Source organism: Aotus nancymaae, unplaced genomic scaffold (assembly GCF_030222135.1).
Source record: "Aotus nancymaae isolate 86718 unplaced genomic scaffold, 86718_ANA_hifiasm-v0.15.2.pri h1tg000059l, whole genome shotgun sequence".
NCBI classification, from domain to species: domain Eukaryota; kingdom Metazoa; phylum Chordata; class Mammalia; order Primates; family Aotidae; genus Aotus; species Aotus nancymaae.
The window spans coordinates 9,570,742-9,597,818 of NW_026988473.1; the positions used below are offsets into that span (position 1 = coordinate 9,570,742).

Sequence of the window (27,077 nt, forward strand, 5' to 3'; positions counted from 1 at the left end):
GCCAGACTTGTTGCTTGGTTCTCGTTTCCTTGACCTAATGTGCTAGAATCGGGGGTTGCACACTCAAACACTCATCAGCCATGTCACATGATTTACCTGGGACTGTAATTTAGGGAATGGGCAGGGTTGGAGGGACACACAGGTGAGTGGAAGCGGTGGCCCAGCTCTAGCAGGTTGTTGGGCTGCAGAAATGGGGAGGTTGTCGAGGTCACGGCAGCGTGTCCTCTACAGCCAAGGGAGACGGACGCCAGCCCCCTGAGCACCGGCGGTGGGAGCAGCGGGTTCTTCACCAGCCAAGGCAGCAACTTTTCAGCAGCACCTTGAAGATTAAAATGGTTCTATTCCATTGCATCACCAGACAGCTTTTTGAAATGCATCACCCAAGCCTGCCACCCCTTGAAAAACAGTTTTCTAAAGACTCATTTCTCCTCAACGAAACACTCTATTTTTGGTTTGGGTTTTAAGTAGGCCATGGTTGCTTTGAGGCCACTGTCTGGTGGCCAAACTGCAGATTAAAGAGGTTTTTTTTTTGAGACGGAGTCTTAGTCTGCTGCCGAGGCTGGAGTGCAGTGGCACAATCTCGGCTCACTGCAACCTCTGCTGCCTGGGTTCAAGCGATTCTCCTGCCTCAGCCTCCCGAGTAGCTGGGATTACAGGCGCCTGGCACTGCATCTGGCTAATTTTTGTATTTTTAGTAGAGATGGGGTTTCACCATCTTGGTCAGGTTGGTCTTGAACTCCTGACCTTGTGATCTACCTGCCTCAGCCTCCCAAAGTGCTGGGATTACAGGTGTGAGCCACTGCGCCTGGCCTAGATTAAAGAGCTTTTATAAAAAAAAGAACTGATGGGAGACATTGGCTGCCCGGATCCTTTTGCCCCTCCCTAAGAGCAGCCTCTCAGTTCCCTTGTGAGGAGTCCCCTCACCTCCACCAGATACGGGCAGATAAATGGGGTCCATTTCTGGATTCCCAGCACAGTCAAGGGAAGATCTGTGACCTGGGCTTGGCCACGGGGGCTCTCAGAAGGCAAGGCCTGATTGGAGGGTGTTGGTGGGGGCAGAGGGATGAGCAGATTATGGGAACATCCCACCCCACATCCAAGTAACTCCCTTTTGCTCTTCCAGATTTAGCTTCTGTGGCTTGGACCATTGATGCCTGTGCTCCCAGGAGATACAGCATCAAATGGCGTGGAGAAAGGCCCTGGCCCCAAGATGTGTTTCCACATTGCTTCACCACCTTAGGGAGCTGCCACAGGGAGCTCCGCCTGGCCTCCCCCTTTATCAGACCTGAGGTCCCTGGGTAGACCTCCTCCTCTCACTTGTAGTTAAGGACTGGGTAGACCTCCTCCTCTCACTTGTAGTTAAGGAAGCCGAGGCCCCACAGGATTAGGTGTACGGCCAAGATCTCTGAGTGCTAGAGGAGTCTATTTTAGTCAAGGGAGTTATTTAAACCAAAGGAACGTGACCAGCCTCAGCTCTGACTCTTGGGTTAGATGAACTGTGATGTGCTGAAACCACATCAGCTTGGGACTTTTCGCTGCCGTGTGAAGCCAAAGAGCAAGTTGGTTAGGGTTTATCAGGCACCCCTTTGTGCAGGGCCCTGGGTGGCACTGGTGCCCGGTGGGCTTGACAGCCAGTGGTCCCTGCTCTCTGGAGAGGAAGGTGTCTTTAGATGAGGGGGTTGGGGAGGGGAGTCACAAGATGGAAGGAATGGGGTGAGGCTGTGGGTCAGGCCTCACAAACTCGGAGCCTGGTGCCCACCCAGCCCCCTGGCTGGCAGCTGCTGTGAACGCGCTGAGCTGTCTTTGTACCCAGGTGCGCAGCCTTTGACCACCATGGCTGCAGAGGGATGCACAGCGGTGGATGCTGCAGAGAAGAGGCAGGAACGCTCAGGTGGTCAGGAAGGAGGAAAAGCGCTATTTACAAAGAACATGCTCAAAAGGCACTCCCCCCCCCCGCCCCCGCGAGCTCCCTGTCACTCCTTAGCAGGGACAGAGTCTGAGGACAAAGCCGATTCCACTCAGGTGCCGCTCCCCAGCGGGCAGGGAAAGGCCCTTCAGACACCCCCGAGTCTCTAGCTGGACGGCTGCTTGTTTGAGGGCTCTGCCCACCACAGCCTCCAAGCGCGGAGGGGCGGTGAGCTGCGGTGCAGCGGAGTGTGAGCTGGCCTGCCACTTGGGGTAGCAGCGCCTGGCCGGGAGGCTCCTGGCCTCTGTCCACGTTCTGGCCGGGGTAGAAATAGGGACATCATTTCAACTGAAGAATGCACAGTTTTCTCAGGACAAATAGGGCTGGCTCTTGGTTTTTTGCACCTGGATCCCAGTTCTGTGGGGTGAGAAGGAAACGTGTTAGAGGAAGACACCGCAAGGCGATGCGGGGAGGTGGTGGGCAGGCCCCATGCTTCGGGTTCCATCAAGGGGACGGCCGCCGTCCCGCACCAGGGGCTCCTTCTCCCCGATGGCAGGTTGGCAGCTCTAGAGGAGTGTGGCTCCATCATGGAGCTCTTAGGGACGCTGCCTGTGCGGCCTTCCGAATGGAGTTTAAGGGTCAATTGTTAAGCTCTAACTGCCAAACCAGCTCCTCTAACCTAAACAGCTGGCGTTTGTCTTTCCCTTTACAAGGATCAAGATGCTGGGGGTCCCCTGTTCATGTAGGGCAGGGTGGGGCTGGGGGGAGGCGCGGAGCGGCTGCTGCTCACCCCAGGGCTGTGGGGGGCCCCGGGGTGCGGGGTCAGGCGGGGGACCGGCTCACCTTTACAGCCTCTGGGCCCCGTGCAGATCGTAGTCGCTGTCAGAGGAATTGTCGGGTTGCGTGGAGGAGCGCTGCAGGGCCCCTTCCAGAGCTGGGGGAAGAAAGGACGCTGTTTGCAGACGGTTTGAGACTCCACAGAGCCCCTTGCATCCTAGAGCCACTGCCCACGGTGGGCGGGAAGATCACAGGGGCTTTAGGAGCCGGCAACAGCCTCGTATCTGTTTTGATCAAATCAGCCAAACGTTCACTAATGATGCTGAACTCCAGGCTCCCTGGGGCTTAATTGATAGCTCCAGTAAGGGAGCCTTCAGTACCCGCACTCCTGCAGCCCACTTAATGGCTCCTTTCTGGCCAGAAGGAATCCAAGGGGCCTTATCTACCATCCAGGCCCCTCAAGGCTCTGCAGCGAAATAGGCCCATTAGGTCACAGCAAGGCTGGGGTTAATGGCTTTCTGAGTGCATTCTTCTCTCCAGATGAGAAGTTCGTGGTCTCAAATGGGACAGCTGGCGCCTGTAAAGGCTGCATCCCTTCCGCACCCCTGCTGCATCCTGCCTTGTTTGATCCCTTGCATCATGGGGTCTCCCTTCTCTCTTTGGGCCATCACCTGACCTTCAAGGGCATCACGTGACCTGCCTTGGCAGCCTGCATGCCTGGGAGCCCCGCTGGTGCTTACCTGGATAAGCTGACACGCAGGAGTTCCTGGGAGGTTGACTGTATTCGTTATCCACGTGGGAGGCTGTTCGGTTCTCAGCATGAGACCGGACGGTTGCCGTGTGGTTGCGATGGAAAGACACTGGGCAGAGTCAGAGACAGTGTCGTTAGACTTGTGGCTGTGTCCTCCGCCTCCTTCCCCAGGAGGTGCCCAGAACTTTAATCTCCTATTCCCTTGATGTTAGCAGAGAGAGGGCAAAGGCACCCACAGCCCCTCCAATGCATCCCCCTTGCCTCTCTTCCTGGGAGGTTCATGCTAGCAGGATCAGCAGCAGATTTTAGAGCAGATTTGGGTAACCCAGCAATCTGACTGGCAGGATGGGGCCTTCCATGAGTCGGTCAGTCGGTCATCAAGCGTTTACCAAGCAGGAGATGGGAGCACAGGTGACAGGACAGCTATGCTCCTGCCCTCCAGGAGCTGAGGGCCTGTATGTTATTAAGAAAGGCTGGACAGTCCTGTAATCCCACTACTTTGGGAGGCCAAGGCGGGCCGATCACAAGGTCAGGAGTTCAAGACCAGCCTGGCAACATGGTGAAGCCCCAACCCTACTAAAAATACAAAAATTAGCCTGGCGTGGTGGCAGGTGGCTGTAATCCCAGCTACTTGGGAAGCTGAGGCAGGAGAATTGCTTGAACCCAGGAGGCAGAGGTCACAGTGAGCCAAGATTGAACCATTGCACTCCAGCCTGGGCAATAGAGCAAAACTGTCTCAGGAGAAAGAAAAAAAAAAAAAAAAAGACTGGGCAACACAGTGCCTTCTTGAAGGATTTGGCCCTGGACTTGGGGAGGGGGAAGAAGGTGGAATGGGAAGCGGGAGGAGCGCCATGTCTCCGTCCATTAGGGTGTCTCTGGCTGTGGCTGGAAGGACAGAGCAAGAAGACCAGGGAGGGGGCTGGGCTGGCTGCACCCAAATATCCTGATACTGGCCCTGTGAGTTATTCATGCTAAAAGTAGCTTGGACAGCCCTTCTTAATGTATCCTGGCTTTGGAGATAGGCAATACAAAAATACCATTAAGGTTCTGATAAGTCCTAGAATAAAGAGCCGTGCTTAGCTGTGCCTAACTCATAGGTTCCCAGATCTGTTGCTCAGGGAGGCCCCTTTTGTGAGTGCTGCCTGTTAGCATCCATTGGCCACTGTGTTGGTAATGCTGCTGGAGGAGGCAAAGGCTGCTGGGGACCCAGACGTGAGACGAGGGACAGAAAGGATACCATGAGATGCTTCTACACTCTGAGGCTTCAGCGGTAGAAACCGCTCAGCCATCTGCCCATCAAGAAGCCTCCGCTCTCCCTGGTGTGGGGATGTCTGTTGGCCACAGTCACACCTCAGACGAGCATCGTGGAGATCAGAGGCCTCAAGCAGCCACAGGCTCTGTCTGTGTTCAGCAGCGAGAGCCTCAACTCTGCCTGCATGGCCTCTGTCCAGGGGCCGAGGGGGGCCCTGCCTCCGGGACACTTACTGTTCTGGTTCATTGCTGTTGGGCCAATCCACTGGCGTTGCTTCTTCTGGCGGACTGGGCAAGAGAAAGGAAAGGCACATCAGGGTGGTGGGGGCAGGTGGGGTGGGGGCAGGTAGGAGTGGGGGTGGGGCAGGGCCTGGGAGGGAGGTGGTGGCAGCAGGTGCAGCTGAGGGCAGGGCTGCTGGGCTCTGCCTCCTGGAGTCTCTTGGGGGCCTCGGTTTCCTAACTTGCTCTGGAGCCATCCTGTGCCAAAGGAGCAGGCTTAGGATGGGGTAGAGGTGCCTGGCTCCCCAGGAGAAAAGACCACAGGTGTTTAGAACCAGACCTGGGCAGGCACTAGGACCCAACACTGCCCTGCTGGGCCCTCTGTTCACAGTCTCTCCCCTCACACTTTCTTGTCTGAGTAATTTCCTCTTGAGTTTTGCAAGGCAAAGAGAACAACTCCCCCCGCATTCACGAGGTGTGTGATCGCTCATTTGATAGATGAGGAAACTGAGGCTCAGAGAGAGGAAGTGTCCCAATCAGCATCCCGGGCGGTGGTAAGTAGAGGAGCTGGGCCTGGGACGTGTGTCTCCTGCCACCAGAGGCCGTGCGGAACACCCTCTGGGCCTGCCACAGCCTCGGGAACAGCCACACCCTCTCTCTGACCTGGAATGGGTCTCAGCTGGTCTCCAGAGATAGACAAATCAGCAATTGCAATTTTGTTTACTTTCTGTTTCTGTTACTTGGGGCAGAAGAAGGCTAATGGGCAGGAGAGGGGAAGGTTGGGTGGTGAAGCAGAGGTGCCCTGTGCCCAACTCTCTGCAGGCAGGACCCCTCCTCCCAGGGACTCTAGTACAGCCCCTCCAGTCTCTGCATGCAGGGACAGAGCCACTCAGGGCCGCCACACCTACATTTCTTCACCAGCTTCTTGTAGGCAAGAGGGCCACACATGACCAGCAGCACCGCCAGGAGCACCAGGGCCAGGATGATGCTTGTCACGGTGCCCGCGGCCAGGCCTGCGGGGTTTGGATCCTGGCCTGGAGAAGGAGGAAGTTAGGCCATTGTCAGCCCTGGGGGAAGAAAAACTGTGGGAAGCTGCTGGCTGCCTGGCTTCTGCCAGTCACCCTTGCTCATCCCAGAAATTCACCAGCATGCACAGAAGGCAGTGATCTATTTAGCTGTTCCTCCAGCCATGTCTAGAATTCCCTGCTTCCCACTCACACACCCACCATTTATCATCTAACAATCGATCATCTAGCTATCATTTGCCACACTGGTTATAAGCTATTTAATTTTCTACCATTTGCCAGTGATTAGTGATCACCTTGTCATTATACACCATCATAAACCAATATATCTATACCAACAGCCAGCCAGGCCTCTATTCTTCATCCATCCGTCCATCCACCTTCCATTCATCCATTCATCCATCCATCTACCCTTCTATCCATCCATCCATCCGTCCATCCATCCACCCACTCACCCACCTACCCATTCATCCAATCTAATCCATCCATCCATCCATCCATCCATCATCCATCTACTCACCCATCTACCCATCCATCCATCCATCCATCCATCCATCCATCCACTTACCCATCCATCCATCCATCCATCCACTTACCCATCCATCCATCCATCCATCCATCCACTTACCCATCCATCCATCCATCCATCCATCCATCCATCCATTTCTCTCTTTTACTTGCCATTTAGTTACCATTCATGTAACAAATATGTGCTATCCATTTGATTTCCTGGCTTCCACCTTGCAAAAGTAGAAAGTAGAAGGAAAAATTCTACGACTCATCAGCTGCCTGACAGTGATCTGCCTGTTGCTTGCCCTGTCTCCTATTATTGTTCTTGCTCAAGAAACTGCTGTCTGAGTGCTCTTGCTCCCTGGCCTTCCAATTTCCCTCTCTCCATCCTTTTCTGGGTCTCTGGGACTCTCTGTCTAGCTCCCCAGGGCTGCCCTTTAGAGACATGCACCCTGACCGGGTCCTAGAGGTAAAGTTTAACTGTGTGCTGCTTCCTGGGACCCCATGCCACTGGCAGAGTTTAACTGCTTCCACCCACTGTGGGCTGTGGCTAACTCACACGCGATGAACACCTTCTTGCAGCGGGAATTTTTCTCCTGAAGCTCGTGGCACTGGGACAGCTTCTGCTGGAGACAGGAGAGCCCCTGGGATGTTGGCTCACCAGCGTCCAGCACACGATAGGAGTTGACACCGCCACACCGCTGCTCCCGGCACACCTCCTCCCACCGCAGCGGGCTCCTGGCTGAAGAGCTGTCACACAGGGCTGCCCACTGTGCCCCCTGGCGCACCTCCACGGTGCCTTCACACATGCTGCTGCCCCCCACCAGGCGGCTCTGCACCTTGGGCTGGAAACCTGAGAGGGGAAGCAATGGGAGAGGAGGGGCAGGTGTGACCCTGAGCCTGTGTGCTGCTTCCCGGGGCCCCATGCCACTGGCAAAGCCGGGCCCTGGCTAGGGGAAGGCACTGTGTGGGACCACCAGGAGAGGCAGCCTTCCTTTCTGCCCTTCCCTCCTCTGGCACCCTCCGTGGCTCTTCCCCTGACCCAGCACGGTCTCTGGTGCCTCTGGTCAGCTGCCAGCACCATCCTGAGACACAGCAGCGTAGGCACTCTCTGCAGGGAGGCTGTTTCAGCCACCATCAGGGAGTTGGCCCCATGCCAGGTGGAGGTAAGAGACGAGCATGGGAAATAGGTTCCGCCTAGGTCCACTTCCCACTTGGAAACATCCTCTCATTCTCCCGCTGCACTTTGGGAAGACGGGGGGCTTTTCAGAAGAGGGAAACTGAGGCCCAGGAATTGGAAAGACCTCTTGCCCTGAGTCCTGGCAGTTCACAGTGAGGACAGATCCTGCTGCCCAGGCACCGCACGCCGAGGGCCAGGCTTTCAGCAAACGGGGCCTGGCTCAACAGAGGCTCGCATTCATTTCTGCCTGCCAAGGTGGGGCCTGGGAGTCCATGGCTGAGGCCCACGCATGCTCAGTTCACAGTGAGTTATGATCTCACCAGCTTTGGCCAGTTTCCATAGCAACATCCACCTTCAAAGCCCTAGTAAATCTATTCAGAAGAAGTTTCAAAGGCAAGAACCCTGGGTATGGTTTGGCGGGTTGTAGCCTGCAGGAAGGATCGTAGCTGAGCGGGGGTGGGACTGTGAGCCAGCCCCTGCTTCTCTCATCAGGCCAAGAAACCCCTGGGGGCTGCTTCTGCTGGGAGGGGGCAGCGTTTTACTAGTTCACACCAGGTACCCAGCGATGTGGGGCGGCTGTGCCTGCAGAACAGCCAGGTGGCCGCAAGCAGTGCTTCCTAGATTTGTGCACATAAATCACCAAGGACCTTGCTGCAAAGTGGATTCTGATTCAGAAGGTCCGGGCGGGGGCCTGAGCACCTGCATTTCTAACCAGCTGCCGCGGGTCCAGGACCACACTGAGTCCCTGAGGCTCAGACAACAGGCTCTAGAGTGACCCTGCTTGTTCAGAAATCCCAGCAAGCACTCTATAATACTGGGCAAGAAGCTTAACCTCTCTGAACCTCAGCCTCCTCACTGTGAAAGGGATGGTAATAATAACGCCCACTTCCTAAGGTCATGTGAAGAATTTAGAACGCCCAGGAATGGTCCCTGCACGAAGTAAGCACTCGGTAAGTACGGTCTGGACTTGATTAGGAACACCTCCGGCGATAGGAAGCCTCTGCCTCCGGAGGGAGGCGTGCTGCTTGGATTCTTCCTTCATTTCAGCTGTGGTTTCTTCCCTTTAGTTTTCTTCATTGATCCTGGTTTGGCCCACTGGGGTCTCACAGACTCAGTCTCACCTGCCTCTTCCCCTCAACCACACAGCAGGATCATCCTTTTTTTTTTTTTTTTTGAGATGGAGTCTTGCTCTGTTGCCCAGGCTGGAGTACAATGGCGTGATCTTGGCTCACTGCAACCTCCGCCTCCTGCATTCAAGCGATTCTCCTGCCTCAGCCTCCTGAGTAGCTGAGACTACAGGCATGTGCCACCATGCCCGGCTAATTTTTTGTATTTTTAGTAGAGACAGGGTTTCTCCATGTTAGGCTGGTTTTGAACTCCCGACCTCAGGTGATCCGCCTGCCTCAGCCTCCCAAAGTGCTGAGATTACAGGCTTGAGCCACTGTGCTTGGCGTTTTTTTTTTTTTTTTTTTCTGAGACGGAGTCTCTCTGTTGCCCAGGCTGGAATGCAGTGGTGCGATCTTGGCTCACTGCAACCTCCATCTCCGGGGTTCAAGCGATTCTCCTGCCTCAGCCTCCCAAGTAGCTAGGACTACAGGCATGTGCCACCACGTCCGGCTAATTTTTGTATTTTTGGTAGAGACAGGGTTTCACCATGTTAGCCAGGCTGGTCTCAATCTCCTGACCTTGTGAGCCACCCGCCTCGGCTTCCCAAAGTGTTGGGATTACAGGCGGTCATTCTCTTTACCTTATCCTCTGCAGAGAGCCCTCCTGGGTGGTGTTGTCTCTCTTTGCCTGCTGTGCTCTGACCCCCAGGCCTCAGGGACCTCCCACCTCTCACCATTGCTCCAATGTCAACTCTTGGGATTTACAAACGCCCCTCCTGCAAGGCCCACCCCTCCAAGTGCCCCATCTTTGGCACAAGCCACAGTTCCTACCCAGACATTTTTTTTCTCCCCAAAACCCATGAAGAGAACTTGCCTCCTCCTGGAAGTCCCGCTGACTCCCCTCTCCAGGTGGCAGCTGAGCCAGCGGTATCTTGGGGCTTGGCCTGCGTAGCTTTGCAGAGACTCCCAAGGCATTGAGTGTGGAGGCATCCTCCGCACCCCACCTCTTCCTACCTCTGAGAGGCCAAGACCAGGCCTCCACTTCCCTTGTCTTCTCCACAGTGCCTTAGACCCTGTGCTGCACACAGGGGTTTCCAGGCCACACCCGATGTTCCCTGACCTTCTGGGATGCTCGTGACCCCACCTCGGGCAGCAGAAGGCGTCATGGGGCTTGGCCGGGTTCTCACGTACCTGAGCAGAGGAGGGCCAGCGCTCGGCCACTTCTCTGGGGCTTGATTTTGCTGAAGCACTGCTCCAGAGAGGTACAGCTGGAGTTCTGGATCTCCCATTGGATAGGCAAGGGCCTGCGTTTCCATGGCTCCCCTGCGTCTTGGGTTCTGGCTACCTCGGGCTCTGGCAGATGCTTCAAGAAGGAGCCACACTGGAGGTTGTTGCAGAGGAAGTTCTCCAGGTCCTGGGGCAGGTCCTGGGTCTTGTCCTGGGCCTCATAGATGACGGTGCCCCCCAGGCTGCCGCTGTAGAACTCCACCACGCCGGCACAGTGCCAGACCCCAGGCCGTGCCACCAGCTGCAGCCTGGGAGGAGCTGCGAGAGGAGAGAGCGGGAGGGGGAGCCGGCCTGAGCGCCCAGGGCTTCCTGGGCAAGCACGTGGCACTCCTTGCTGCTTGGCCCCAGCGTGTGGACAACTGCTGACCTTGGGAGGTAGTGGGTCCCGAATATTGTGTAGCACATACCAATACTAAACATTTCCACCTTTATCGGAAACTCAGATGCATCTGGGCATCCGGGGTTTTTATTCACTAAGCTCTGACTCCCCACGGCGGGTTTAGAATCCTCTTACCTGTGGGCTCCGGAGTTGTGGTGGGCGGGGGCCTTGTGGGTGGAGGTGTCGTCATCTGGGGCTCTGCAATGAGACACTCTGGTGAGGGAGGAATGTGGTGTGGGCGGGGCCGGGGGCAGCCGCAGTCTTGAGAAGACCAGGAGCTCTGCCGTGAGTACCACTTGCCATGCTAGGCCCGCTTGATCCACACATTGCCTCTAACCCTCCTTCTTTGAGGCAGGAAGCACCACCCCACTTCACAGATGGGAGAATCCAGGCTCAGAGGCGCCGATGAAGTCAGCGACTGGCAGAACTAAGTCCCCTATTGTCATCCTACGGACGGGTGCTGGCCCCTTCCAGTCCCCCTTCTGTGTATATGTCTTGGGGAGTGGTTATAAACTGGGGTCCCCCTACCCCTTCCACCCACCTGCTCAGCCCTTCCATCACAGGCCTTAGGCAGTCTCCTCGGGGCTGGCATCCAGGCCCAGGGTGCCCGTGTGGCTGACTAGTTACCCACCTAAGCAGATCAGGCCCAGAGGTTGACACGGGTCTGTTCTTCTGTAGCTGCAGTTGGAGAAGGAGCCCAGGTATCCATGGCAGATGACCGGACTCTGATGTGTGGAGGTGATAGGATAGGGGCCCAGGCTTAAGGCCACCCCACAGTGCAGCTGATGGCAGACTTTTGACACTTGTCTGGGCTTCTCCCAGTGGTTGGGGCTCCTGCCCCAGCTCTGGCTGCAAACCATGTGCCACTCGTCCTTGATGTAGACCTCCAGCTGGCCCTGGCACCTTGAGTTGGAGCTGGTGAGCCTCACCTGGAAATCTGGGGGTCAGAGAGGTATGGTGGGGGTCAGGCTGGGAGGAGCTCCCCAATGGGACCCCTCACTGCCCTCTTCCTACCAGGCCCCATGCCCACCCAAGCTCCGTCCTGCCCTGTGGGCTGCCTGCCTCACCCCTTGTGAGCTTTGTCCCTTCTGGGGCAATGCAGGGGCTTCCCAGAACCTCAGGCTAGGGCGGCCCTGACCCAGGCGCCCTGAAGCTGGACCCAGGAGGGTGGGGCTCCAGATTTCAGAGCCAGACGGGAGCTCAGAGAAATGGGCAAGGTATTCGCACCACCCACCGTCCAGCTGGATGGCCCCTGTCCTGGAAATTCTGTCTCAATGGGTCTGAGATTGGGCCTGGTGTCTGCTTCTTAAAAGATCTTTAAAAATTAATTTTAGGTTGGGCGTGGTGGCTCATGCCTATAATCCCAGCACTTTGGGAGACTGAGGTGGGTGGATCACTTGAGGTCAGGAGTTTGAGACCAGCCTGGCCAACATGGTGAAACCCCATCTCTACCAAAAAAAAAAAAAAAAAAAAAAAAAAATTAGCTGGGTGTGGTGGTGCGTGCCTGTAATCCCAGCTACTTTGGAGGCTAAAACAGGAGAATTGCTTGAACCTTGGAGGCAGAGATTGCAGTGAGCCAAGATCACGCCACTGCACTCCAGCCTGGGTGACAGAGGGAGATTCCGTCTCAAAAAAAAATTAATTTTATTGAGGTACAATTTACATACAGTGAAATGCATTGATTTTAAGGGTACTGTTCGATGGAATTTCATATACAAACGTATACCTGCATGTAACCACCACCATAATCTAGATATGGAACATTTCCATCATCTAGAAAGTTCCCTAATGCTCCTTTATAGTTAATTTCCCTGAATCCAGCCTCAGGCAAACACTGATCTGCTTTCTGTCCCGAGAGATGAGTTCTGCCTGAGCTGTAACGTCATAGACATGGAATCATGCAGCACGTATTTTATTTTGTTTGGGCTTTCTTCACTTAGCGTGCATTTAGCTACGTCGCTGCACGCATAAGCAGTTCATCTCTTTTCATTGCTGAGTGATAGTTCACTATATGAACATGCTACATTTGTTTTCCATTCACTATTTGGTTGGTTTTTGGGTTTTGCCTACTGTGAATAAAGCTGCTGTGACATTCGCATACAGGTCTTTGTGTGGGGATGTTTCCATTTCTCTTGGGTAAACACCTAGGAGTGGAATTGCTGGGTCATGGGTAGACATGTGGCTTGTGCGATTTTATCAAACTCCATGAGGGGAAAAATATGCATGTGTGTGTGCTGTGTGTGTGTGTGTGTGGTGTGTGTGTGTGGTGTGTGTGTGTGTGTGGTATGTGTGGGGGGGGTGTGGGAGTGTGGTGGGTGTGTTATGTGTATATGGTGTGGTTGTGGGGTGTGTGGGGGTGTGTGTGTGTGGTGTGGCGGGGTGTGTGCGCGTGTGTGTGGTGTGTGTATGGTGTGGGGTGTGTGTGTATGTGTGTGTGGTGTGTGTGTGTGGTGTGTGTGTGTGGTGGGTGTGTTATGTGTATATGGTGTGGTTGTGGAGTGTGTGTGTGGGGTGTGTGTGTGGTGTGGCAGGGTGTGTGTGCATGTGTGTGGTGTGTGTATGGTGTGAGGTGTGTGTGTGTATGTGTGTGTGTGGTGTGTGTATTTGCATAAAGAGCTTCTTGAAGAATATGAAAAAACAAATGTGGTCATTACCTGGGGTGCTGGGGTCATCGTTGGGGTGACTGGGACAGACGGGAATAGAGATGGAAGTGAGGCTCTTCACTACAGATCTTTATTTTTTTAAAATTTTGGAGCTAGATGAATGTGTCACTGATTCAAGAAACTTTTGGAAATGTGAAAGGCTCTCCCAGGTGACTGAGGGGAGGTTTTCCCTGGTCGGGAACTACTGGTCAGGCTGCCCTTTTCTTCTGACGAGGACACTCTGGGGCCACAGCTCAGGACCGGGGCTTGCCAAGGACACTTGGCTAGTTAGAGGCAGAGCAAGCACATGCCAACACCTAGCATTGGTGGGGCGCTTTGCAGGCTGTCTGCCCAGCGAGCTGACTCGTTGCAGCTTCACCAGGTGAGAGATTTTCCTCCCATTTCACAGCTGGGGAAACTAGGGCTCAAGGAGGTCAAGCTGTGTGCCACAGCTTGGAGCCAGGATGTCAGTGCAGGGTCCAGGTCGGGCTCAGGGCCTGCTAAGGCCCCTGTCACCCCCTCTGGCTGCACAGTGGCTTCTCAAGACCCTTCAGCCACAATTCTCCCCAGATACATTCAGCACGATGTTAGCCCGGTCAATGTGAAGGAGAGGTCTGTGGTGAAATGAAGGTGGAAACTTCTGGGTTAAAAAATGTGATATATTTCTTCACTGCAGGATTTCTCAGAGCCTTTACTGGGCTGGTGTACACTGTCAGTCTCCAACGGGAGATGGCGTTGCCTGCCCTTTGTTCAACATGTGCCATGGAACCCTATTTGGGAAATAGCCTCTATGACTAAAGTCCAACCTCTCAGGCTGGGCATTCCACACACTTGACAATCAGTCTGCAGCCTCTCTTCATCTTTGACCATGGGGTGTCTGGCAGGACTGGGTAGGAAACAGGACTTTGCAAGGAACATTTATGAGCTGGGATGTTTTCTGTGCTTGGTGAGCAGGTCATAATAATAATTATCCTGAGATCTGGCATTTGTGGGTGATTCATGGCTGTTGAGGGGACCCACGTGGACGTGAGCATCTTACATGTGTGTGTGTCTGCATCTATGTGTCTTTGTGTATGCTGGGGGTCACTCTCTGTGTAGAGTGGGGTTTACTCTGGTGGAAGTGATGAAACCGTGGCCCCACTCTCCCCCTGCCCCAGGGCCTTTCTCCATGCGCCTCTTCCTTACCTGGGTCCTCCCGGCTGAGCTGTCCGAGGCAGGAAGTGACTGCAGAGAGGAGAGAGGAGGGTCAGGAAGTGAAGCCTCCCACCCTCTCCCTTCTCCCAGCTCACCCACCCACAGCCTGAGCAATGGACCTTTCTTCCTCTGGCTACCCAGTATCATGGGTTTTAAAGACAGGAATTTTCATACTCCAGGTTGGAACCCCTGAGTGATAGGAATTCTATTTAGTGGGTTGCAGCCATCAATTTTTTTTCCTTAAAAAACTTTACTTATAAACTGAACATACATGAAATCTTTTTTTAACTGCATGAGTCCATGAATATCACACATATACATGTGTGACCACCAGCACAATCAAGGCATACGTCAGTTCCATCGCTGCTTACCTCAAATTCTCTCATTCTAACCAATATAATCATGTAACCATCAATTATTATGATTTTTTGAGACAGGATCTCACTCTCCTCACCCAGGTTGGAGTGCATGGTGTGATCATGGCTCACTGCAGCCCCAACATCCCTGGCTTAGAGGATCCTCCCACCTCAGCCTCTTGAGTAGCTAGGATCACAGGCTACCAGGCCCAGCTAATTTTTTTTACAATTTTTTTTTAATAGAGACGGGGATCTCACTATGTTGTCCAGGCTGGTTTTGAACTCCTGGGGTCAAGTGATCCTCGTGCCTCAGCTTCCTGAAGCGCTGGGATTACAGGTGTGAGCCATGCCACGTGGTCCATCCATTTTTTAAAAATTGAAATGGAATAGAATAGAGAGGCCGTGCACAGTGGCATATGACTGTAATCCCAGCACTTAGGGGGGCCAGGGTGGGAGGATCGCTTGAGCCCAGGAGTTGGACCCTGCAGTGAGCTACGATCGTGCCACAGCACTCTAGCTTGGGTGACAGAGTAAGACCCTGTCTCAATAAAATAAAATAAAAAATAAAATAAATAAAAGAGAGAATGTCAGAATGCACTGTGCATTGTGAGGGTAAGGATCACTTTTTGCGTGTTGGGGGTTGTAATGTAAAAATGTCCTGCGCGTTCCTTCCACTAAAAAAAGTTTGAGCTCCTTAGTTCTAGAGAATGGAGAAATGAGCCAGAGAGGGGGCCAAGCGTGGTGGCTAACGCCTGTAATCCCAGCACCTTGGGAGGCTGAAGTGGGCAGATCACTTGAGGTCAGGCATTTGAGACCATCCTGGCCAATATGGCGAAACCGTGTCTCTACTAAAAATACAAAATTTAGCTCGGGGTGGTGGTGCATGTTTGTAATCCCAGCTACTCAGGAGGCTGAGGCAGGAGAATTGCTCGAACTTGGGAGGCGGAGGCTGCAGTGAGCTGAGATTGCACCACTGTACTCCAGCCTGGGTGAGAGGGTGAGACTCTATCTTTAAAAAAAAAAAAAAGAAAAGAAAAGAAACGAGCCAGAAAGGGAACCCAAGACAACATTTGCTACTTTCTAGCATTTCCAAGACAGGGTAAGAATGACAGCCCCTTGTCGTTAATAGTTGCCCATTTCTGGAGAAGACCAAGCTTAAAGAGATGGCGGGACCTGGCCACGGTAGTGTAGCCAGCTAGCTGGCCAGGGAGGCAAGGTAACAGGCCCAGGGAACATGGGTCTGCAGGGAATCAGCCTTCCCGCCATGTGGGCCACGGGGAAGCTCCGCCTCCTTGTAGCCCTGTCTCACTGTGGAGCGGGGGCAAGGTGGCCCATTGCTGGGCTCTCAGCAGAGCGGCAACCGGCCAGCTTATCTGTGGCTGGGGTTTAATCTGGGTGGGGACGAGATGGAGTAGCAAGTTCATGTGGCTTCAAAGCTTAACCTCTGTGTTCACCACCCAGCATTATCAGTTAGGAAGCAGGTACAATATTTTCATTTCCATCTGTCTGACTTGGGTTTACTCTTGGGTTTACGGCACTGGGTCAAGGAGACTGCTTTATATATTAATACTGAAAGGCTGTGTTCAAATTGCTTGTGAGAAATTGTTGCTGGGTGTTAAAAAATAGGTGTGTTTAGCTGGGCTAGTCGCTCAAGGCTATAGTCCCAGCTACTCAGCAGGCTGAGGCAAGAGGATCACTTGAGCCTAGGAGTTCGAGTCCAGCCTGGACAACATAGCAAGATCCCATCTCTTAAGAAATGTATGTTTCGAAAAAGCTGTCCTTGCCCCCGATTCAAGACTCCTTGTAAAGAAGTCATCATGGCCTGTGATAAGTATCCCCTGAATCTGCAAGATCCTATCGCTGTTGTTGCTCTAGGAGTCATGGGCCTTGGAAGGGGAAGGTTATTCTCATCAACAAGGAAGTGTGCAGAACTCTGGCCCAGGTGAAAAGGGATGGTCCGCTTGTCAATCATCTGATCAATTTTTTTTTTTTTTGAGACAGAGTCTCGCTCTGTTGCCCAGACTGGAATGCAGTGGCATGATCTTGGCTCACTGCAACCTCCACCTCCCGGGTTCAAGCAGTTCTCCTGCCTCAACCTCCTGAATAGCTGAGACTACAGACAGGCAGCACCACCCCCAGCTAACTTTTGTACTTTTAGTAGAGACGAGGTTTCACCATGTTGGCCAGGATGGTCTTGAACTCCTGACCTCAAGTGATCCAACCGGCTCAGCATCCCAAAGTGCTGGGATTACAGGCATAAGCCACCGTGCCCAGCCAATTATTTAATCTATTGCAGGCAGGGCAGCCTCAGGAGGCTGTAGGGGAGATGTCCAGCCAGCGTGAGAGATCAGGAAGGAAGCCCTTTTGCCCTGCCCTCACCTCTTACTCCTGACCTCTCATTCCCATTTCCTTCTCATCCCAGCTGCCCATCAGCAGGGTAGTCTGCCGCGAAGGAGTCATCCTCCGGCTATGTCTCGAGGGCTAAGGCAGCTTGACATGGCACCTATGGTGAGTGGGGCTCCGAAGATCTCCCCTTCAGTGCTATACAACTCAGGATGGGTTTTCAGTCACTGGTAACTTTCTACTGCTCTGGTTCTGAGTATCGGCTCTGCCACTTCCTGCCTGTAGAGTCTGGGGAACAAGTCTCTCCTCTCTCTGTGCCTCTGAGCCTCAATTTCCTCATTCATAGCATGAGGATGAGAATGGGACTAGCTTTCTAGAGCTGTTGTGAAGCTGAGATGAGCTGATCTATGTAAAGGGCTTAGCCCAGTGCCTTCCTGGCCTGTGTTCAGTGCTCAGAGCGGGTGTTACTGATCTGTGGAGGAGGCTGGGCCTGGTGAAGGTGTGCCCAGGGCGGCAGACCCTTGGGGAGCTCTTCCAGTGGGAGGGTTCCTCGTCCAGGAGCACAGAGAGCCAGACCATGGGGCTCACCACTTCCTTCTCCTAACTTGGAAACTTCACGCACATGGTCGAGACTTAGGATGGTTCAACTTATGATGTTTCAAGTTTGCAGTGGGTTGATTGGGGTATTAAATGAATTTTTGACTTAGGATGTTTTCAGCTTACAATGGGTTTATTGAGAGGTAACCCCGGTCAAGCAGCATCTCGATTTCCCCACTCATCACACTCAACATTCATTATTAACAGCAGCTGCCAACTACTGAGCACCTGCTGCATACTTAGCTCTCGGGATGGTTCATCAAGATATTGCTGTTAATCTTCCGCACAGCCCCATCACGAGAGTTGAGTACGTTCCTGGTATCAGTGTCAGGAGAGGGCAAATGCCCTGTCCTGGGTGATATGGCTGGCAGGTGGTGTCAAACCACGTGTCTGACTCCAAAACCCATGCTCTCTACTCCCAGCCACCCCATCGCTGCTCCTCCAGGTTTGGAGATGCAGAGATGACCACCACCTGGATCTGACTGGAAGCGCTCGTGCAGCCAGACCCTGAAGCCCTGGGGGCAGGTACTGGGCCTGACAGTCTTGGCAGATTCCACAGAGAACAGCCCAGGCCGCGCTCAGAGAGCATTCTCGGGAAAGACTGAACAAGCTGGAGAACCAAGGGAAATTCTTTAAAAAACATTCTAACAAGTGCTTTAATAAAAAAGATATTTAAGGCTGGGTGCAGCGGCTCACGCCTGTAATCCTAGCACTTTGGGAGGCTGAGGCGGGCGGATCACAAGGTCAGGAGTTCGAGACCAGCCTGACCAAGGTGGTGAAACCCTGTCTCTGCTAAAAATATAAAAAAATTAGCCGGGCGTGATGGCGGGTGCTTGTAGTCCCACCTACTCGGGAGGCTGAGGCAGGAGAATCATTTGAACCCGGGACGCAGAGGTTGCAGTGAGCTGAGATCACACGACTGCACTCCAGCCTGGGTGACAGAGCAAGACTCTGTCTCAAAAAAAAAAAAAGATATGTATGCGTTCTAGGGTGTTGTCCTGGAACCTTCCTCCAGGTGCCTGTCTGGTCCCCAGATCAACAGCACTTCCTCTCTTCTCCCTTCATCACTGTCACCGTCGCCATCATCATCACCATCACTATCACCATCACCAACACTTTAAATGTTTTCACTCTTCCAGGCCTTTTACACATTAACTCTCCCAGTTCTCACCACAATGCTGTGAAGTAGGTACTATTATTTTGGTCCCAATTTTACAGACAAGGAAACTGAGAGGGGTTAAATAACTCATCCAAGCAGCTAATGAGTGCTGGTGCCTGAACTCCACCCTAGCCGTCTGGCACCAAGTCTGAGCTTTTCCCAGCAAGGCCCCAACTGCCTCCCTTCCCTCCAGCGGGAAGCCCATGATGGCCTGCCCCGGGTTTCATTGATTCCTGCATGGCCCTGGTGTGCAATCCTGATCAAAGGGAATGAACTTGTGATTCTGTTCAGTCAGTAAAACCTTCAGTGGGAAGACTTAGCTATGAACGTGTTGTGTGACCTTGGCAAGCCACTCAACCTCTCTGGGCTCAGTTTCTTCATCTGTAAAGTAAGGAAGTTAAATTCCACAATGCCTCACCGTCCCCTTGGTTCAAACACCTGTGATCTGTAATCTTTAGCTCCTGATGGAGTTCAGCTGCTGGTGGAGGGAGGGCAGAGATGGGCAATGAGAGGCCTGGCTGACTTGGAACCTTCCTGGGTGTCTAGTGTATATTCTTTCTGCCTGTCCACGAATACGCTCGGGTTTCGTTTGTTTGCTTGTTTGTTTTTTACTTATAATCTAGGGGACGGAATGAATATTGAGGTTTTGAGGGTCCACCACCTATTTTCATTTTTCAGCCTCTTCTCACAGGAGTCGGAGCAGCATCCTCCGTTCCCTGAGCCCTGCAGTCTGTGCTCAGCCGCTTCTCACAGGGGTCAGAGCAGAACCCTCCGTTCCCTGAGCCCTGCAGTCTGTGCTCAGGGTCTCCCTGACTCCCTCTGGGGGTCTACCGCTTACTCCTGCTCCGTCCTTCCTAGCCTCACGAAGCCTGAGGCTCCTGCTATTGCTAAAGCTGTGGACAGAATCCTTGTGACTGGAGACCAGGAGGACCCCGAGGCCTGGAAGCACGGTGCCATTTCCTTATCCGTGGCCACACCTAACCCCGAGCAGCTGGGGCTACGGATGAGAATTCGCTGAAGACCCCTTCCTTCCCCTGCTCCCCTCTCCTTGGAGCTCCCACAGTTTAGGGCCTGGACTGGGCAAACCCAGGCAAAACTCAGGGCCAAAGAAGTTAGAAAAGACTTATCACACCCCCAGAGCCCCCGCCCCTTGTCTTTGCATTGGCAGAGATAATATTTTTGGCCCTGCCTGCCCTGAGGTCTTGGTGAGAATTCGATGTGTTCCCAAAAGCAGCTCCGAGACATTTATATCCTCCTTCCATCCCTCTCGCTCCTCTTTCCCCCACAGTGTTCAGGATAATTCTCCTTTGGCTGTCATTACAGCATCCCAGGAGTTTTTATTTGGTCTGCACAGTGTTTAAATTTTTTTGAGCCCATTTTTTTTTTTTTTAAAAAGGTTTCTTTTAATTTTGTTTGGATTTTTAAACCAATTTCAAGATCCATGGGTTTTTGCAAAATAGGATATCCTGGCTCCAGTAGCTGCGCCTCTGGCGGCCCCAGGCAGTGGCTGTGGCCCTCGCCTTCTGTTTTGTCCATGCCTCGCTGGCACCCTACCGTCACCATGTGTCTAGAGAGCCCTGGCTTCAAACACATGGCAAGACTGCAGCGAAACATATGCAGTTTCACACTAAGTGGGATGCGTCAAGATTATAAATAGCCTCCCATTCGTTCAGGTCAGGATTTACACCAAGTGCCTTTGCCAGAAACTTACAAATGTTTTTTGGGCTTTGGAATTAGAGATGAACGTTTGTTGACTTGCATGATGGGTCCCAGTTTACATAAGAGGGGACTGTCGTGGTGCATGGGCATGAGGGCAGAGCCAGAATTCAGCTCAAGGCGGCTGGCTTTGTATCCTGCACTCTCCATCTCTGCCTCTGGCTCACTCCTAGGTCCTGCCTGGGTACCTCGGGATTTGCCTCTGACGCCCCTGCACCCTGGGAAATGGAGGCAAGAGTGTGGCCTGCTTAGGATTCGGCAGCCACCCGGATTCACACATGTTAGTTAGATCTAACTGATTTATCAGCCTGTGATAATGACTGATGATAATAATATGACAGCACCCCTACCCTGTGCAGACCCCAGGGCGGGGAGTTTTCACAGAAGACCCCATATCTTCCCCAGAGTCTCAGAGGACGGGAGGCTATCACCACTTTGTTCCACAGATAAAAAACCTACGACTGACTTAGTGTAGTTTGCAAGTCAAGTGTTGGCCTTTTCCCCGTAGACAACGATTCCTTCTCACAGTCACAGACCTCTCCATAGCCACAGCCATCGATGTACATCAAACACAATAGCCCTGCCTGCGTTTTGGGGAGGATTCTGGATTTTCTTCCTCGAATCCTCTATGTTGGTGACTTGAAAGGTCAGAAACCCCTCTTTTCTGAAATGAAGTAATCTGTGGAGCTAAGTCTCACTTGGAGCGGAATCAGGGCTTTAGGGAAACGAAGATCATAAAGGACCAAAATTCCCTTTCTTGGGTTGAGCACAGATGAAGTGATTGGTTTATGCTGAGGAGGCTTTTCTGTGCAAAGCATGCGTAGAATCCCACTGGGCTTAAACCAGGAGAGGGCTGGCAATGAAGCCTGCAGGAAGGAACAGCAGAGTCAGGTCTCTAATCGGGCTCCACCAGGGCCTGTACCGGTAAGCGGACAGTGGGTCGTGGGCAGAATGACCTTTGCTATTTAAATTGTTATTTCTCTCTCTTGCTCTGGGTCTGCTGTTGCCTGAGTTTCACACCCAGTATGAGTCTGTAAGGTGTCTCTTCTGTCAGTGACAAGCCTTTGATTTTGTTTGGAGCTTTACCTGCCCCAAAGCTCTCTCATGCACTAGGCTTGTTCTTTCTACCTGCAGCCCTGTGAAGAAGGGACCATGCTCACCTCCATTTTCAGATCAGGAAACCGAGGTCCAGAGAGGCGGAGTGACTTGCCCAAGGTCACACAGCTGGCTGGTGGGAGAGCCAGGACGGAAACCCTGCCTCCATCACCTGACACGGCCTGTAGGAGTCTATCCCAGGGAGGTCCCAGATCCTGCTTGCTCTATAGTGCAGATGGGGAAAACTGGGGCCAGAAGGAGGGAGGGGTTCACTCCGGATACCTCCGTGGGAGTCCGTGGCAGTGCATGGGACCCCTATCCTCTCTGCTGACGGCCACCACCCATTTCCTATCCTATTCCTACCGTATCTGTCCTCCAGAGAGAAGGAGTATTAGGGTCCCTCTGGGGACAATGAGAGGCCTTGAAAGGCGCATGATGACGATGATGGTCATGGTAACACTGGTAGTTCTAGAGGAAGCGATCCAGGCCCACAATCTCTTATCTGCAATTCAAAATCCAAAATCTAGAAGCCTTTTTCTAATGCATTTGGTGGGAGGATGTCCACTGTCTTTACTGTGCAAATTCATGTTTCACTGCAGACATAGGAATGTGTTCAAGGCACGTGCTTGCCTCAGACCTCACTGCCTGTGTCATGAGCATGTACTATGTATACAATATTTCCTTCTGCAATCTGAAACCTTCTGAATTTCCAAATGCATCTGGCCTGGGGTTCAAGATGCACTCGAGGACCCGGAGAGGTGAGTTATGCTCACCTCTCTGCTCCTGTGAGGCTCTCTAGTGCATGGGAAAAAGAGCCCAGGTCCTGATGGAGGCCTCCGTGGGCCTTGGGGCTGCCCCATAGACTCCCCCACTGACCTGCGACTGGAGGCCCCTCTGCCTGAGAGGCTCCTCCTCAGGTCCCACACGGTGGGCTCACTCCCTCCTTTCAAGTATTGACTCAAATAGCATCTCATGAGACCCGCCGAATCCTCCCTGGGTACCGCACATCCCACCAACGCTTCCAGTCCCAGCCGCCTCTCTCTGTCCGTCTCCACCCCGCTCATGACCGCCAATACTCGCACAATCACTGGCTCAGTTTGGTTCTTGTCTGATTCTCCATCACGCCCTGACTATTATGCTGGATCCACCAGGGCAGGGAGTTTTGACCGTTTTGTTCACTGCTGTGTCCTCGGCACTTAGAACAGCGTCTGGGACGTAGTAGGTGTTTAATCTGTACCTAGTCTCTGAACAAACCCGATGTAATAATTGCAATGGTCTTTTGAGGTGGGTACAGCAATAAACCCCTATTTTTATAGATGAGACCCTGAGAGACCCGAGCAGAAATCAAACTAGGTCTGTATTGCTCAAAAGCACCCCTTCACAGGGCTGTGCACCTATGTGTTCATATGCACACACAGCACATGTGCACACAGACACACACACACAGTTCATCAGTTGTGTCAGGTTGAGCTGAATTTGCTGCCTGGTCACTGCAGGGAAAACCCCTCTGAACTAGTAGAGACAGAGTGACCAGGAAGGCCACTGCCAGCCCCTGGGTCCCCAGGTCCCTTTATTCCCTGCTGGAGGTGGGGAGCTCTGGGTCTTCGAGGAGTGTGATCCAGCCAGGGCCTCACCCAGCCTGGGACAGTGGGCCTGCTGCCCTGCTCCCAGTAGGAGCCCCGCCCTCTCAGGCCTGTCCTTCGCCCTTGCCTTTGCCCTGCCATCCCCTCTGCCTGGGACCCTCTTCCCTTTTTTCTCTACCTGGCTGGCTCTGTTCTTCATTTAGGTTTTAGATTCTCAGATGAGACCTCACCACCTTAGAGAGACCCTCCCTGCCTGCCCAGCCAAAGGCATGTCCTAGTGCAGATGGTATTGTGGCCGAGGCACCTGCTGTTCCCACCATTGCACTCAGTATTTCAAAAGGTGTAAATATTTTGGGTGCTCGGTTTTTTTTTTAATTTTTTTGAGATGAAGTCTTGCTCTGTTGCCCAGGCTGGAGTGGTGTAGTGGTGCGATCTCAACTCACTGCAACCTACTCCTCCTAGGTTCAAGCAATTCTCCTGCCTCAGCCTCCTAAGTAATTGAGATTACAGGCGCCCGCCACCATGCCTGGCTAATTTTTGTATTTTTAGTAGAGACAGGGTTTCACCACATTGGCCAGGCTGGTCTTGAACTCCTGACCTCAGGTGATCTGCCCACCTCGGCCTCCCAAAGTGCTGGGATTGCAGGCATGAGCCACCACACTCAGCCTAAAATTAATTTTGAAAGGTCTTTTAAAAAGCAGACACCAGGGCCAGGCGAGGTGGCTCATGCCCGTAATCCCCACACTTTAGGAGGCTGAGGAAGGTGGATCACGAGGTAAAGAGATTGAGACCATTCTGGCCAGCCTGGTGAAACCCTGTCTCTACTAAAAATGTGAAAATTGGCTGGGCGTGTTAGGCACCTGTAGTCAGGGAGACCCTGAGCACAGCCTGCAGGGCTGAGGGGACCCGGTCTTCGGGTGCTTGTTTACTTGTGTTCTCCAACAGGCCTCCTGTTAGCTGGTCAGATTCTTGAGGGCAGAGACTCCTGCCTGGGTCTCTGTATTCCCAGTGTTTTACAGAGCTGGACGCACAGGAGATGCTCAGTCATATTTGTAGATGAATAAATGAACAGATGAGTGAATAAATAGCCTGTGCAAGAGGACTGAGGGATAGAGAGATTGATGGCCGTGCAGGCCTCTGGCAAGACCCTCCGCCCCGTTGGTTCCTACCTCGCACTGTCTCTGGCTGACCTTGGTAGTAATAATAATAGTTGCTGCTGTTATTATTGTTTATTGGGCACTTGTTATACTATATGCCAGGATTGTACTTAAGCTCTATGTACATTGATTCATTGAATCCTTATAAGCCTCTATGACATACTATGATTATTCCCAGTTTACGGATGAGGAAACTGAGGCTTACAGAACTAGTCCAAGGTTGCTCAGTTGGTAAGTGGATGACTAGAATTCAAACTGCAGAGTCTGTGACTTTCCCATGCCCCAGTGTGGGTTTTTTTTTTTTTTCTTCCTTTTTTGAGACGGAGTCTCGCTCTGTCACCCAGGCTGGAGTGCAGTGGCACCATTTCAGCTCACAGCAACCTCCACCTCCTGGGTTCAAGTGATTCTCCTGCCTCAGCCCTCCCAGTAGCTGGGATTACATGCTCATGTCACCACGCCTGGCAAATTTTTTGTATGTTTAGTAGAGATGGGGTTCTGCCATGTTGGCCAGGCTGGTCTCAAACTCCTGACCTCTGGTGATCTGCCTGTCTTGGCCTCTGAAAGCATTGGGATTACAGGCGCGAGCAACCACACCGGCCCCAGCACTGGCCTTTAGGGTGGCATCGGCTGGGCCAGTCAGGGACGTGCAGTTGCCAGAGCTGCCTTCCCACCTCTCTGCATCTGCCCAGGAAGGCTGGGGCTGAGAGGGGGCAGCTGTGGGAAGCCCTGGCCTGTCACTAGTACCCAGACATGCTGGGGGCATCTTCATGCTCCAGGGTCCAAAGGTTGCCAAGTCCCAATCCCAGTCAGGAGACTGCGGTGTCCCCAGGGCTCTGGCATTGCCGCATATCTCCTTGGAATGGCCCAAAGGGTGCCTGCGCTCTTTGACTCCAGCCTCAGCCCTGGCCCTTGGTGTCCCCAGCTCTGGTGGCTGTATCTCTGCCGGTGGAGGTTGTGTCCGGGGGCCATTTTCCTGCACAGGAGTGGCTTTGGGGGCCTTCCCTTTTAGCTAAGGGTACAGAGAGGGCCCTCTGTGAGGGCAGAAATGCTGGACTGTGGTTGGCTCAGCTGTGCACCAGCTGCTGCACTCTGGGTTTGCACTCGGCCTTCCTGGGCCTCGATTTTCCCCACTGAAAAATGGGACCAAAGGGCCCATCTACTTCATTGGCTGTTGCGAAGCTTGCAGCAGAAAATGGCTTCAAAAGTGCTTTGTAAGCAGTGACCCACCGATCGAAGGGAATGCTTGGTACCCACCGGCTCACACAGACACTGGGAACTGCACGTTCCTGGGGTTCCAGGTGGTCCCCATACTGGGGGTGAAGGGTTTACCTCCAAGTCTTCCTGATTCTGGCCTGCGTTGGGCCAGGGAACTCTCCTGGTCCCATCAGGAGGCTTCCCCATGATGGGATTCAGGTGGGAGGGCCCTAGAGCAGGACACGGGCTCTCCATACTCAGCTGGGAGCCTCCCTGTCTCAATAAAGTCTGAGGCCAGAGGTGAGGAGCGGATGGGGGGGTTTAAGGGCCTGGTCCCTCCTCAGCTGGGCCCCCGAAGCCTGCCAAGGGACTGTCTCTAGGCCTCGTACTTTGGGACAAAGGCATTTTGTACCTGTTGTTAGATATGAGAAGAGCCATGTGAACCTGTGTGCACAGGCGGCTTTGTCACATGCTGGGGAGATAATCCTGCATTTGGAGGCCGTGTCATGCTCATGAGAACGCACACACACAGTTCTCACACACATGCACACAGACACACAAAGACTCACACATTCCCCCACACTCACATCTGCACACCCAGCTTCCCTAGGAGGCTGCGAGGCTCCCTGCTCAGGCAGGCAAGGCCTCCCGACCCTTTCCCTGCAAGCCTGGAAGCTGCTCGCATCCTCCTGTTCCCAGCCTAGAGTTATGCACCTCTGTCGCCCTGCCAGACCTTCCAGATCCTCAGGAAGTGGTCAGATCTCATCCAGTTCACACCCCCAACTTCCACATTGCATAAATGGGGAGATCGAGGCCTGGAGTAGCCTGGGGACCTATCTGAGGTCACACAGGGTCAGGCTTACAACCCAGGCCTGGAGTGAGAGCCGGCCAAGCATGTACTCATCCCAGCTGGCCTGGCTGGGCCCCTCCGGGACTGACCCAGGATTGGGTGTGAGACGGACTAGGACTTCCACTGTGAGTCCTTGACATTTGGTCAGTGGCGTCCTCAGAGGTGGCCCCACCCTGCCTCGGCCCACTCTGTCTAGAGTATCATCAGAGCTGCCTCGGAGACGGCGAGCTTCCATGTCTCTGGAGGCGACCAAGTGAGGGCTGGGCTGTCGGTGGGGGACCCTGCAGAGGGAAGCCTGTATGCTCTGCTAAAATCCCACTCTGGCTAGGAATCATGTTGGCTGGGCCCCATCGGATGCGGCTCCCCGCTGCAGTCTCTCTTGCACTGGAAGGGTAAAGCAGGGCTCTCAACAGCGCATGAGGGAGGCAGGGTCATGCTCCTGGGGGGTGGGACATGCAGGGCAGAGGGCCAAGCTGAGGCTGGGTGGTGGGGGCAGGCAGGGATCCCAGTGGCCCCACGTCCCCACAACTCTCCAGGTGACATGTGGGCCCCAGAGCCAGCCTTGGATAGAACTGGGATCTCCTTCCTTGCACCAGAGCGAGCCCCGGTATCCTGCGGACACCGGGAAGGGGTACTCACCCAGCATCCCCAGCAGGTACAAGGCGGCCAGTGGTGGCAGAGACCCCATGGGCATGGCCTCCGGCCTCCTCCTGCCTCAGCCTGGGCAGCTCAGCACTGCGGGTGAGGGTGTCTGGCCCGGTATCTTGCTCTCAGGGAGGGAGAGGGCGGGGTGGCTGCTC

At 53.5% G+C, this 27,077-nt stretch overlaps 1 protein-coding gene across 1 annotated transcript; it reads right to left on the minus strand.

The window, feature by feature from the left end:
• Positions 1-83: 83 nt before the first annotated feature.
• Positions 84-27,077, minus strand: CD5 (CD5 molecule). Its single transcript, XM_064364842.1, has 11 exons — positions 26,917-27,077; positions 14,219-14,257; positions 11,023-11,328; positions 10,527-10,589; positions 9,917-10,270; positions 6,999-7,292; positions 5,813-5,938; positions 4,920-4,973; positions 3,424-3,543; positions 2,750-2,840; positions 84-2,323 (listed from the first exon to the last, which is right to left on the minus strand). The coding sequence occupies exons 1-10, from the start codon at positions 26,969-26,971 to the stop codon at positions 2,752-2,754; spliced, it is 1,500 nt and encodes a 499-aa protein (XP_064220912.1). The 5' UTR covers positions 26,972-27,077; the 3' UTR covers positions 84-2,323; positions 2,750-2,751.